Here is a 14,591-nt window from a genome sequence, read left to right on the forward strand (position 1 = left end):
TTTGTTTGTTCCACTGCCCGAGGAAAGGCATGAATGTATGGATAGTAAGTCAACAAAATTTAAGGATAACAACTTCTTTAATATACTATTACTGTGATGTCGCAAGAAGTTAATATCCATAAACTGTGTCTACTTTGTCATCCATCAACTTCCCAGAAATGCCATTCAAACAGTGCATGGACATTGATGGTGAGAACATGAGAACAACCAACCTTCAGCACATGTATGTTGTCATCTTTTATTGACAGTTCTTGTTCCTTGATACAGTGTATCTCAGACCCTCGACCAGAAACGATTACTAAATAAAACAAAACTAAGGAAATATTCAAGTAAACAACTGACTGAATATGGGTATCCATCACTTCAGTATAAACTCAACAAATATTATGCAAGTGGTTTGTCAGTTATGTCAATTCAAACCATGTGGATGAAACATCTGAGCTTTGAATACAATAAAATAAATACCATACATTCTGTCCATCTTGAGGCCCTCATAGTGCTGACATATCCCCAAAAATGATGGTCTTCCTCAGTCTAATACCTATGCCCCTTACAGCCTCCCCTGGACGAAGCCACTGTTGGTATATCCCTTGCATGTGTGCTCTCTTAAATATGTTTACCAACAATTCAACACTTAAGTATTCTGTATACCTTGGACATCAACTTGTCCATGAGGAAATAATTAACTTGGTCTGGCCTAATAAAAACATGCAAATAAATAATTACTGAGAGCCACAATATGGACAACTGATAATGACAAACATTCTCATAATTAATGTAAAAAAACAAATCAAATTCAACATAAAATACTAAAAATGAATTGCACAAAGCTGGTATCACAACCAATCAACTAAACACAATAAATACTGGAGGAGCTGCTGACAGATGTCTCAATCAGGGTGGATAACTCATTCACAGGTTCTCTATCCAAATATGCAAACAGTTTCTTTCATAACATGTAAATTTATAATGGTAGATTTAATAAAATGATGCCATGGCACTGTAGGTCCACTGAATATTTGATAGTTAATAATGTCAACAAAGATGGATGCTTATAGTATCTGTATCAATACTGAAGACAAATGAATTTGAATTTTGCAATATTTTAACAAGAAATTCAAACAATTTGTCATGTTAAGAAGAAACATCAAACAATAGGTATCATTGTTAATAATTCTAAGAATACTACCTATATAACATCCTTGGCTGAAATCCTGTATTTCGGCTTTCATGACACTACAAAAATCTTCAGATTTTCAACAGATGTCCTCTTCACTGTCAACTATCCATATGTAGTTGAGAGATACTATCAGTCTCTCCCATCCTGAGCCTCTTGCCCATGCACAGAAAGGAAGGGCACGATGGTCACCACAGTTACTAACATGGCAGCACGGAGCACAAAGTAGCTGACTGTTAGTTACCAGTCTGGGCACCATGATTACATCAGATTTTGATCCATGGACGGATTGAGTCCAGACAGTTTAGCACAATGGATTGCACATGCAATGTGTGCCCACAATTGTTAAATGGGTTTTAGAACCAGTGATGTAAGGGATTTGGATCATCACACAGCACCTGGGACATTAACTGTGTATGGTGTGGCCACTGCCTGTGGAGACGGTCCTACTTCCCACATCAGGGAAATGTAGGAATGTTAGATGGCTCGTCTCTTCTGGACATCCTTGATCTTTCCAAGTCTCTGGTTGAACAGAAGTTGGATCCAAATCTGATGTACCAGTAATCATGGTGTCAAAGCTGGTAACTAGCAGCCTGCTTCTTTGTGCTCTGTGCAGACATGTTGGTAACAATACTGGTCGTGTTAATCCCTGTTAGAAGTCCTGTGCACTTAATGGCTGTGCATGGTCAAGATGCTTAGTAAGGGCGATGCTATTAGTATCTCTACTAGTTATGATAGTTGACAGTAAAGAGGACTTCTTTTTAAGATCTGAAGATTTTTAAAGTGTGATGACAGCAAAACTACAGGATTCCAGGCAACAATGTCAAAGAGATTTTGTGTTGGTAGGAATTTTACACACAAAGAGCAGCTTCATTGGTCCTGTCGGTTCTGATGAGATGATATTTACAGAGAAGAATGCAACTGAGAGAATTTAGGAGCATGGGCAAAATACAAATGCCATAGAAAGGTCAAAATGTGAAATAATACAAGTACGGAACGTATGTGTTGAGATTCTTTACTAACAACATATATACCATATTTAATTTCATTTTGAACAAAAATGGTGACTTCTAGCAACAATGGTGTTTTCCAAATGGCTGCCATATTGAAAATCAGATCAGAACATCAATATCAAATTAGGGTGTCATCACTGGTGGGAACTCAAGTTCCTGCTGTGTTGCTGAAATGGTTTTGGTGAAGATGACCGTTGGAAGATGGACAAACAGGCCATGAAATAATCTCACTTGACTTTCAAACAAGTGAGCTAAAAATATCCACAACTGCGTGTGTGGGGATGTTTGATATAAGTTTGTTTTTTATAATAATGTGAAAATGAAAAATGGAAAACCTGCTATCCTATCCACATAAAACTCAAAAAGAATTGTAGATCTCTGCTCAATTACTTATCACAATTGCACAATGTCATTCTGAGCCAATGTTTTTAACTAATTAAAACACATACATTGACACATTTACAGCACTAAACATTTGCATTCAATAAATGTATGAGTGTATAAGACCCATGGACTATACACTGTTTGGGATATTCCTTCAAATATACATGTCTAAATGCATTATGGTATCTGCATTGTAAAACACAATTGGATTACACTGAACAATTAATGACCCAAGTGATAGGATGAGAAACGAGCAAATGCATTGTTTCTGCCATGAATTAGTACAACATGAAATTAATAACCTGAGATTGAACACCTCATGTCATAATTTATTTTCAGTGATAAGATTCATATAATGTCATCACTATTTTGCCTTTTACACCCAATGGAATCGCTTTGGTAGATAACAAAAGACTGATTATTCTATCGCATTGCCATTCCATATTCAAGGAACATGTCTTGGTTTGATAAAACATTGATGCTTTAACTTTTTTTAACTTTCAAGTGAAAACATACCAATTTCCAATGTCCAAGACATGGACCTAATTAGCACCTGGGTAAAGCTTCAGGCAAGGTAAATGGTATATACAATGACACTTAGCCCCAAGCATGTCACCAGCATGCAGGTAGGTGACATATTGTTCAAATATTAGCGCCTTTCGTAGCAAGCCTACACTTCTCAACATGCCATGAGAAATAAAGAATGTTTTAGTATTTACAAAATATGCTAAAAATGATTGAATGTATTTTTACGTAGTGTTCAATCATTTTGAAGAATTTGATACACATATCATTCAATCATTTCTGATTTCTCCTGTTGGGATACATGCAGTGTGTGATGAGGTTGAGCACTGGTGATGAACACTCCTCAACAACACTATCTCAATACATTGCATGTTGGTATAGGGGTGATATGTTATCATGTATAGTTTTGTCAGCTAAATTCGTGAGAAGCAAGCCCTGCAGTAGAAACAACTTTGTACACCCAAAAATGGAAAGTGAAGTCATAAAGCATCTAATGTGCCAACAAATGAAGAAAGTATTTGGGCAACAATATAGAGCATACACTGAAGGCATATCTAGAGGCCCAACAGAAATAATAGACTATAAAATGAGTTGAGAAAAGTTCTGCATGTCTAAATTATTTATGTGGGGCTTTTTTGGCCACTGAACTGTCTGTCCAACATCACAGACTACCTCGAACAATATACCCATGGTCTGAGGTACTCAGGTCAAAAAAAAACAAACATATGTAGATCTCAAAAAGAGAAAAGAATGAGCTTAACAGAGTTCTTTGGTCCCACAGCCAGAGAATATAGACAAGCATATTGCACATTAATGTCTGCTTGTCAAGACACAATGCTGAATACACTCCTGGTAACATACAACCACTCTGTTCACAGCACACATTTGTTACAGATTTAACTTCGGTGAACATGTCTGCCTTATGAAGGCAAAATGTCTGCCTTTGCTGAGCCCCTTCTGCACCATGAAATGACACAAGACGCCATTTCCCTAGGAAGTTTCTATACGCGTTTTGGATAGCAATCAGGCAATATGCTTTGTAGCAGCCCTTTAGTGGTAAAACAGATGTTATCCCTTCAGAGGTCATTCAAAATATCTATAATTCCATTCAAACAAAAAATAATTTATTGATATCTTCATTAGTTATTATCTTCAAATTTCAATAAACCAAATGTATCTTATTCAAAATCAAATGAATAGCTGTCAATTTCTTAAATACATAAACATACACAAAAGCATTTCTACATACATATACCGAAGTAAGCAGGTGACTTGTTACCGAATATACTATGACAATGACATGTTGGATATTGAAGTACCATGAAATGACATGTACAGAAACATTTTACTGGTACTCTTAAACGTCTACTTCTTTGATTATTTCGTCTCTCAATATGAAGTTTATTTACAAATGTGACTACATGTACATAATAAAGTCACAGTACAATTATTTCATCTATTTTCAACAATTAGTCTCCTGTAAATTTGAAACGAAAAGACTCTCAGTATAAAATAACTCACACTTTATTATTTACTCGACAGAATCTGGCAAATGGCGATCTGTCGTAGTATAATGGTGTGTACAAATCATCATAAATTAATGATATCAAAAAGATATATGTGCCCAAAATTATTTCTCTGCCGTATATCCATTATGAAGGATGATAACTCTTCAATATCTATTTGTAACAGACTCTGTGGTTTTGTGTCCAAAGATTCCAACAAGATCATATGGCCTGGAAGTTATGTATACATAATTTAGATACCACGGGAATATACTAGGCTTTGTAATCAATGTCAGGTCACCACAAAAGGAACAACATAGGAAATATGTCTAAATGCCTGTATGTGCATTTCAAGCGGAATATCTGTGCCTCATTCTTGGAAAAAGCTTCTGCATGACATCTGAAACTTAAAAGTGATTGTATACTGATACTTTATCAGTTAATATTCTGTATGTTGTGCAGGCATCCGAGTGGCACCAAGTTTACTTACTAACTAGGGGGATACCTACTCCTATACTCTTCTCTCACACTGTAACAAGCAGCTGACAAATGGATCTGTGATGTTCAGATGTGCATGTTGTTTATCCCCTGTGTCTGCAAGAACTGTGGTTGAGGGAACTCTGCTGCAGTAGTCATGCCATTAATCAATTTTTTCAAATAACTTCAGAATCTTGAAGGGATTCTCTTCTAATTAAATGTTCTCAGCTGACTATTTCACTTTCAATGTCCAGTCTACAGTGGGCTTCATCCAGACAGTTCAAGTTTTGAATAAATAAATGTATATGAAGGAATTACTCCAAACCTGGAAGGATTGCTAATCACCCTTTCCCTTGGCTTGGTAGACCCTGAAACTATGCTGGTTATTGTATGACTGATTGGGAGATTCACTGATGTATCATAACCAGTGTCTTCATAATTTCTTTCCAATAGAAAACCTCATCTGAAATCACTAAGATATTTTTTCTTCTCAATAAAAGATTATATCCATGCAAAACTACTGTCAGATATTTGATAAATGTTGTCCAGCTATAAGTGTTCAGTCATGGATACTCTCCGAAATTGCACATATATCAACAGATATTCCTGTTTACAGCAGCTGTGCTTTCCTAAACCATGGGCTGCTTGGTATCCAGATCCACTGGGTACATGGGCTGTGTGGCATATCCAGGATGGCTGTAGCCCGGGGCATGGGTGCTGTAAGGGGGAGGAGCCTCTGATGGATGGTACTGAGGGGGGATGGCGGGATACATGTTTTGATTGGCAAAGTAATCTGTCTGCACTGTTGGTGCTGGGGGAGCTGAAATAAAGTAACATGAGTTTACAGGCAATCAGTGGACAGACACACGAGAGGTTACTGGCAGTCAATGGACAGACACATGACATGGGGTTACAGACAATCAATGGACAGACACATGACATGGGGTTACAGGCAGTCTATGGACAGTCATACAACATGGGGTTACTGGCAGTCTATGGACAGTCACACAACATGGGGTTACTGGCTGTCTATGGACAGTCACATGACGTGGGGTTACAGGCAGTCAATGGACAGACACATGACGTGGGGTTACAGGCAGTTAATGGACAGACACATGATATGGGGTTACAGGCAATCAATGGACAGACACATGATATGGGGTTAATGGCAATCAATGACATACACACAACATGGGGTTACAAGCAGTCAATGGACAGACACATGACATGGGGTTACTGGCAGTCTATGGACAGTCATACAACATGGGGTTACTGGCTGTCTATGGACAGTCACACATCATGGGGTTGCTGGCAGTCTATGGACAGTCACACAACATGGGGTTGCTGGCAGTCTATGGACAGACACACAACATGGGGTTACTGGCAGTCTATGGCCAGTCACACAACATGGGGTTGCTGGCAGTCTATGGACAGTCACACAACATGGGGTTACTGGCAGTCTATGGACAGACACACAACATGGGGTTACTGGCAATCCATGGACAGACACAACATAACGTTACTGGTAGTCAGTGGACAGACACACCACATGGGGTTACAGGCAGTCAATGGACAGACACACAACATGGGGTTACTGGCAGTCTATGGACAGACACACAACATGGGGTTACTGGCAGTCTATGGACAGTCACACAACATGGGGTTACTGGCAGTCTATGGACAGTCACACAACATGGGGTTACTGGCTGTCTATGGACAGTCACACAACATGGGGTTACTGGCTGTCTATGGACAGTCACACATCATGGGGTTACTGGCAGTCTATGGACAGTCACACAACATGGGGTTACTGGCAGTCTATGGACAGTCACACAACATGGGGTTACTGGCTGTCTATGGACAGTCACACATCATGGGGTTACTGGCAGTCTATGGACAGTCACACAACATGGGGTTGCTGGCAGTCTATGGCCAGTCACACAACATGGGGTTGCTGGCAGTCTATGGACAGTCACACAACATGGGGTTACTGGCAGTCTATGGCCAGTCACACAACATGGGGTTGCTGGCAGTCTATGGACAGTCACACATCATGGGGTTACTGGCAGTCTATGGACAGTCACACAACATGGGGTTGCTGGCAGTCTATGGCCAGTCACACAACATGGGGTTACTGGCAGTCTATGGACAGTCACACAACATGGGGTTGCTGGCAGTCTATGGACAGTCACACAACGTGGGGTTACTGGCAGTCTATGGACAGACACACAACATGGGGTTACTGGCAATCCATGGACAGACACAACATAACGTTACTGGTAGTCAGTGGACAGACACACCACATGGGGTTACAGGCAGTCAATGGACAGACACACAACATGGGGTTACTGGCAGTCTATGGACAGACACACAACATGGGGTTACTGGCAGTCTATGGACAGTCACACAACATGGGGTTACTGGCAGTCTATGGACAGTCACACAACATGGGGTTACTGGCTGTCTATGGACAGTCACACAACATGGGGTTACTGGCTGTCTATGGACAGTCACACATCATGGGGTTACTGGCAGTCTATGGACAGTCACACAACATGGGGTTACTGGCAGTCTATGGACAGTCACACAACATGGGGTTACTGGCTGTCTATGGACAGTCACACATCATGGGGTTACTGGCAGTCAATGGACAGACACACAACATGGGGTTACAGGCAGTCAATGGACAGACACACAACATGGGGTTACTGGCAGTCTATGGACACTCACACAACATGGGGTTACTGGCAGTCTATGGACAGACACACAACATGGGGTTACTGGCAGTCTATGGCCAGTCACACATCATGGGGTTGCTGGCAGTCTATAGACAGTCACACAACATGGGGTTACTGGCAGTCTATGGACAGACACACAACATGGGGTTACTGGCAATCCATGGACAGACACAACATAACGTTACTGGTAGTCAGTGGACAGACACACCACATGGGGTTACAGGCAGTCAATGGACAGACACACAACATGGGGTTACTGGCAGTCTATGGACACTCACACAACATGGGGTTACTGGCAGTCTATGGACAGTCACACAACATGGGGTTGCTGGCAGTCTATGGACAGTCACACAACATGGAGTTACTGGCAGTCAATGGACAGACACACAACATGGGGTTACAGGCAGTCAATGGACAGACACACAACATGGGGTTACTGGCAGTCTATGGACACTCACACAACATGGGGTTACTGGCAGTCTATGGACAGTCACACAACATGGGGTTACTGGCAGTCAATGGACAGACACACAACATGGGGTTAAAGGCAGTCAATGACAGACACACAACATGGGGTTACAGGCAGTCTATGGCCAGTCACACAACATGGGGTTACAGGCAGTCAATGGACAGACACACAACATGGGGTTACTGGCAGTCTATGGACAGTCACACAACATGGGGTTACAGGCAGTCAATGGACAGACACACAACATGGGGTTACTGGCAATAAATGGACAGACACAACATAACGTTACTGGTAGTCAGTGGACAGACACATGACGTGGGGTTACAGGCAGTCAATGGACAGACACATGATATGGGGTTACAGGCAGTCAATGACAGACACACAACATGGGGTTACAGGCAGTCAATGGACAGACACAAGACATGGGGTTACTGGCAAACAATGGACAGGCACACATTATGGGGTTACTGGCTGTCAATGGACAGACACAAGACATTGGGTTACTGGCAAACAATGGACAGACACACGAGAGGTTACTGGCAGTCAATGGACAGACACATGACATGGGGTTAAAGGCAGTCAATGACAGACACACAACATGGGGTTACTGGCAGTCTATGGACAGACACATGGCATGGGGTTACTTGCAGTCAATGGACAGACACACAACATGGGATTACAGGCAGTCAATGGACAGACACATGATATGGGGTTACTGGCAATCAATGACAGACACATGACATGGGGTTACAGGCAGTCAATGGACAGACACACAACATGGGGTTACAGGTAGTCATTGGACGGACACATGACATGGGGTTACTGGTAGTAAATGGATAGACACACGACATGGGGTTAATAGAATGCATATGTGACATGCTGCTACAGGTGAATAGAATGTATTTGTGAAATGCTGCTACAGGTGAATAGAATGTATATGTGACATGCTGCTACAGATGAATAGAATGTATATGTGAAATGCTTCTAGAGATGAATGGAATGTATATGTGAAATGCTTCTACAGGTGAAGAGAATGAATATGTGACATGCTGCTACAGACGAATAGAATGTATATGTGAAATGCTTCTAGAAATGAATGGAATGTATATGTGAAATGCTTCTACAGGTGAATAGAATGTTTATTTGACATGCTTCTAGAGATGAATGGAATGTATATGTGAAATGCTTCTACAGGTGAATAGAATGTATATGTGAAATGCTTCTACAGGTGAATAGAATGTATATGTGACATGCTTCTACAGGTGAATAGAATGTACATGTGAAATGCTGTTTCAGATGAATAAAATGTATATGTGAAATACTGCTACAGGTGAATAGAATGTATATGTGACATGCTTCTACAGGTGAATAGAATGTATTTGTGAAATGCTTCTACAGGTGAATAAAATGTATATGTGACATGCTGCTACAGATGAATAGAATGTATATGTGAAATGCTTCTAGAGATGAATGGAATGTATATGTGAAATGCTTCTACAGGTGAAGAGAATGAATATGTGACATGCTGCTACAGACGAATAGAATGTATATGTGAAATGCTTCTAGAAATGAATGGAATGTATATGTGAAATGCTTCTACAGGTGAATAGAATGTTTATTTGACATGCTTCTAGAGATGAATGGAATGTATATGTGAAATGCTTCTACAGGTGAATAGAATGTATATGTGAAATGCTTCTACAGGTGAATAGAATGTATATGTGACATGCTTCTACAGGTGAATAGAATGTACATGTGAAATGCTGTTTCAGATTAATAAAATGTATATGTGAAATACTGCTACAGGTGAATAGAATGTATATGTGACATGCTTCTACAGGTGAATAGAATGTATATGTGAAATGCTTCTACAGGTGAATAGAATGCATATGTGACATGCTGCTACAGGTGAATAGAATGTATATGTGACATGCTGCTTCAGGTGAATAGAATGTACATGTGAAATGCTGTTTCAGATGAATAAAATGTATATGTGAAATACTGCTACAGGTGAATAGAATGTATGTGTGACATGCTTCTACAGGTGAATAGAATGTATATGTGAAATGCTTCTACAGGTGAATAGAATGCATATGTGACATGCTGCTACAGGTGAATAGAATGTATATGTGACATGCTGCTTCAGGTGAATAGAATGTATATCTGAAATGCTTCTACAGGTGAATAGAATGTATATGTGAAATGCTGCTACAGGTGAATAGAATGTATATGTGACATGCTGTTACAGGTGAACAGAATGTATATGTGACATGCTGCTACAGACGAAAAGAATGTATATTTGACATACTGCTACAGGTGAATAGAATGTATATGTGACATGCTGCTACAGACGAAAAGAATGTATATGTGACATACTGCTACAGGTGAATAGAATGTTTATGTGACATGCTTCTACAGGTGAATAGAATGTATATGTGACATGCTTCTACAGGTGAATAGAATTTATATGTGACATGCTGCTACAGACGAATAGAATGTATATGTGACATGCTTCTACAGGTGAATAGAATGTATATGTGACATGCTGCTACTGACCTGATGGCTGAACCTGTGGTGGAGGAGCGGTGGATGTTGCCTGGTACTGGGGTCCTCTCTCCCGTTTCTTTTTTTTGCAACAGCAGCAGATGATGGCCACCGCAATGATGATGATAAGCACAATGACTCCAACAATGATGGCCACAAATATACCAATAGATGCAAAAAATACATCCTCTCCAGTGAATGAGGAATCACCTACAATGAAAATATGCACCTATTTACACACTTGTAATGCAGTTTTCATGTTTTGTGGTGCGTTAATAGAAAAGTATGAAACCGATTGCGCATCACAGCTCTTATGTCCCATACAACTAGGTGACTTGATGCCTTCTTCTCCGCCTTGTTTCTCACCTACTTGCCAAGTGGACACCTAGCTGGAAACTGTGACAATATTGTGAACATTTGTGGATGCTCTTATGTTAATTCCAGGGCTTGTTGCTGCTGACACTGATGTGATTGATTGTACTGCTGTTATTTGTCATAAACCTAAAACTGTGTGTACATTTAATTTATGGATTATTACTTGATCTTGTTTGGTCATTTACTGATTACACAATGTAGTTCTGTGTGAACACATTTATGGGTTATCCTCTGAAGTTCAATTTGGAAATCACCTCAGAAACAACATGAACTTATCCTATGGCAAGCATACATGAATGGGCCTATGTATGTTTAATCATTCAACAACTGTAAACATGACATAAAATCAAGTTATTTAATGTTTTGACAATAACATTATGGTGACTTTACCCTTTTTTGGAGGTCAACAAGATTCTTCTCAACATAAAACCCCTGAAATGTAAGCCATGTTTACGCAACGCAGATGCTACAGAAAAGCATGCGTTCCATGCAAAAGTTGACTTTTATGCAAGCCCTATGGATTTCACTACCCAAGAATGGGTATAAAAACATGTGCGTTAACGGGATTCCATATGTATTGTTTAGCATCGTGCTGACAACAACCACTCAGAAAAACAACAAAATTATGCAATTATTCAACATTACGAAATGCCACGCCTGTCAGAAAATGAGCGTCTGCGAGCCATTGGTATGCTTGAAGCAGGATCGAGTCAACGTGATGTCGCAAGACAATTTAGCATCCACAAAAATACTGTTTGGTGCTTATGGCAACGTTGGCAGTCAGAGACCATCCTCAGAGTGGCAGGCCGTAACCAATAATCGACAAGACAACTGGATTAAAAAAACACACCTACGAAATCGATTCCAGCCAGCAACAGTGACTGCAAGAAGCATCCCTGGCCTTCGACGAATATTTTCACAAACAGTATGCCGTCGCCTCAGATGTGCAGGGGTTGTCGCCAGAAGACCCGCCTGACGTCCCATTTTGACAGGAAACCACCGCCAAGCACGTCTACAGTGGTGCAAGTTCTATTCACTGATGAGTCTCGTTTTCACCTCAGCCACAGCGATGGACGGATTCGAGTGTACCGACGTCGAGGTGAACATTACGTCAATCATTGTGTCACGGAAGAAGATCATTCGGGGGTGGCAGCATTATGGTATGAGGGGGGATAACAGCAAGACAGAGGATCCGTTTGAAAGTGGTAGAGGGAAATCTCAATGGACAGCGCTACCGCGATGAGATCATCAGCCCTGTAGTTCTACCGTTTTTGCGTCGTCATGGCCCAGGCATTACCTTTCAACATGACAACGCCTGGCCTCATATTGCTCGACTTGTTCAGGATCCTCTTCAACAAAACAATGTGAATGTCATCCCGTGGCCGGCTCGCTCACCTGATCTCTTTCAAATCGAGCACATGTGGGATGAGATGGATTGGCGCCTTCGACTTCAACCACGTGTTCCACAGACACTCCAGGAACTTCGAAACATGCTCCAGCAGATATGGACAGATATCCCACAGGACTTTGTGCGATGTCTGGTCCATTCGATGAGACAAAGATGTGTTGCTTGCATCGCAACCAGAGGAGGCACACACGCTATTGATTTGTAAATTGACATTTTGGCCTGTTCATATTCCTTAAATCACGCAAATCATGTTCATGTTTCTGAAAGCACGCATTTTCTGAAGTCAGTAAGGCAAATTAAACCATTTGAACACTTACAGGAGTCTTTTATCTGTTGCAAACAGAAATTGTTTCAGATTTGGTAAAAAACATCTTATTCTTATTCAATGTCACAGGAACTTTTGTTGTTCAGTATATGTGTAGTGTCTCCTGTTTCAGTTTCTGAGTTATGCTCCGGAAACGAATGCTGCACGTATTTCAGCCAGTTTTTGCCAAGGAAACATTCTGAAAAAATCCCTTACTATCAAAAGGCACCCATTCACCACTAGACACAACTATGTGCCAAATTTGGTGAAGAAATATTGTATGGTTTTCAAGATCTGCTCCGGAAACTAGCACTACTACCATTTTCAGTCCAAGTCAAAGTTGTTGCTATGGAAACTCGAAAAGTAGATTTTTTTTAAATCCCAAACTATCAAAAGTCACCAGTTCACCACTAGACACATCTATGTGCAAAGTTTGGTGAAGAAATATTGTACAGTTTTCAAGATCTGCTCCTGAAACGATTACTACCACCATTTTCAGTCTAAGTCTAAGTCATTGCCTGGAAACTCGATTAATAACTTTTTTAATATCCTAAACTATTAAAAGGCACCAGTTCACCACTAGACCTATCTATGTGCCAAGTTTGGTTAAGATAACTTTCATGGTTTTTTAGTTCTCCTCCGGAAACTAAACATGACGGAAGGATGGACGGAGGGACAGCACCCATTCCTATACCCCCTTTCCACTTTGTGGCGGGGATAATAATGACCTCTAATGACCTTAAAAAGAAGTAGATGCAAGCCCTAGAGATCATGCATTAAGTTCCGTTGAATTAATGGAATAATATACTGAGGTTATAGTGTGAAAAAGCATTTTTGATCGATGCCTTATTCACACATGGTGACTTTAACCTTCAATGTCATCAATCCCAGGGGTGTAGAGGATCTTATATACATCAAGTATGAGTTCTATAATATCCTTCATAAGCATGTGGTTGAGAAAATCAACTGCAGCCCTCAAACTCTCAAACTACTAGCCAGAACTTCATCATGTTGTTATTGTATATTTCATCACATACACAAGTGGACCTGATGAAGGCATTGCCATCCCCCTAACTTGGATCAAATATATATCACCTAACCTATGTTGGCCTCTACAGGATGGTGTCCATCACCATTGCTGCTGGCTGAAAACAAATGATGTATTGTGGTTGTGGGTGGGATCAAACTGAAAAAACACCTTACAGAACTACAACAAACAGAAGCAGGAAAAGTGACAAAAATGTTTAACCCCTAAATCTATATCATTGTATACAACAAAGCAAACAGTTTTTTCTGTTTGTAGTGGCCATAAAAATTCCGAGTCCTGTGATGGGATTCAACATACTCCCCCGTCAACAGAAGGCCCATCCAGCGCCACATAGTAGGGTACTGAGACTTATTTTGCTCAAATTTAATATGAGCGAATCCCGTGATGGGATTTGAACCACGGACCTTCTGATCCGAGGTCGGACGCCTTGACCACATGACCACATGACCACATGACCACAGAGGTTAACCCAGTCATCAAGCTGACAAGGTAAGAATGTCATCTGTGGGATGTGTTCACTAAATGTCTGAGGTCATTATTTGTTTGTGAGGTCAATGTCTGTTTGTCCTCATTTAAGCAACCACATTTAACATGTTCTGTTCAAGATAAGGCAATGTAATCTAT

General features: G+C 40.5%; 1 protein-coding gene across 4 annotated transcripts in view; it reads right to left on the bottom strand.

Annotated features, from left to right (window-relative positions):
• Positions 1-224: 224 nt before the first annotated feature.
• Positions 225-14,591, bottom strand: part of LOC124146412 — a 38,001-nt gene continuing 23,634 nt past the window's right edge. For all 4 annotated transcript variants that reach the window (XM_046516686.2, XM_048401510.1, XM_046516688.2 and 1 more), the window contains 2 exons: positions 10,845-11,042; positions 225-5,901 (listed from right to left, as the gene is read on the bottom strand). In XM_046516686.2, coding sequence (XP_046372642.1) covers positions 5,711-5,901; positions 10,845-11,042 — 389 coding nt within the window. In that variant the 3' untranslated portion in view covers positions 225-5,710. The remainder of the gene's footprint in view (positions 5,902-10,844; positions 11,043-14,591) is intronic.

The sequence above is a fragment of the Haliotis rufescens genome, unplaced genomic scaffold (genome assembly GCF_023055435.1).
Source record: "Haliotis rufescens isolate VD_foot unplaced genomic scaffold, xgHalRufe1.0.p SCAF_22, whole genome shotgun sequence".
Lineage (NCBI taxonomy): Eukaryota > Metazoa > Mollusca > Gastropoda > Lepetellida > Haliotidae > Haliotis > Haliotis rufescens.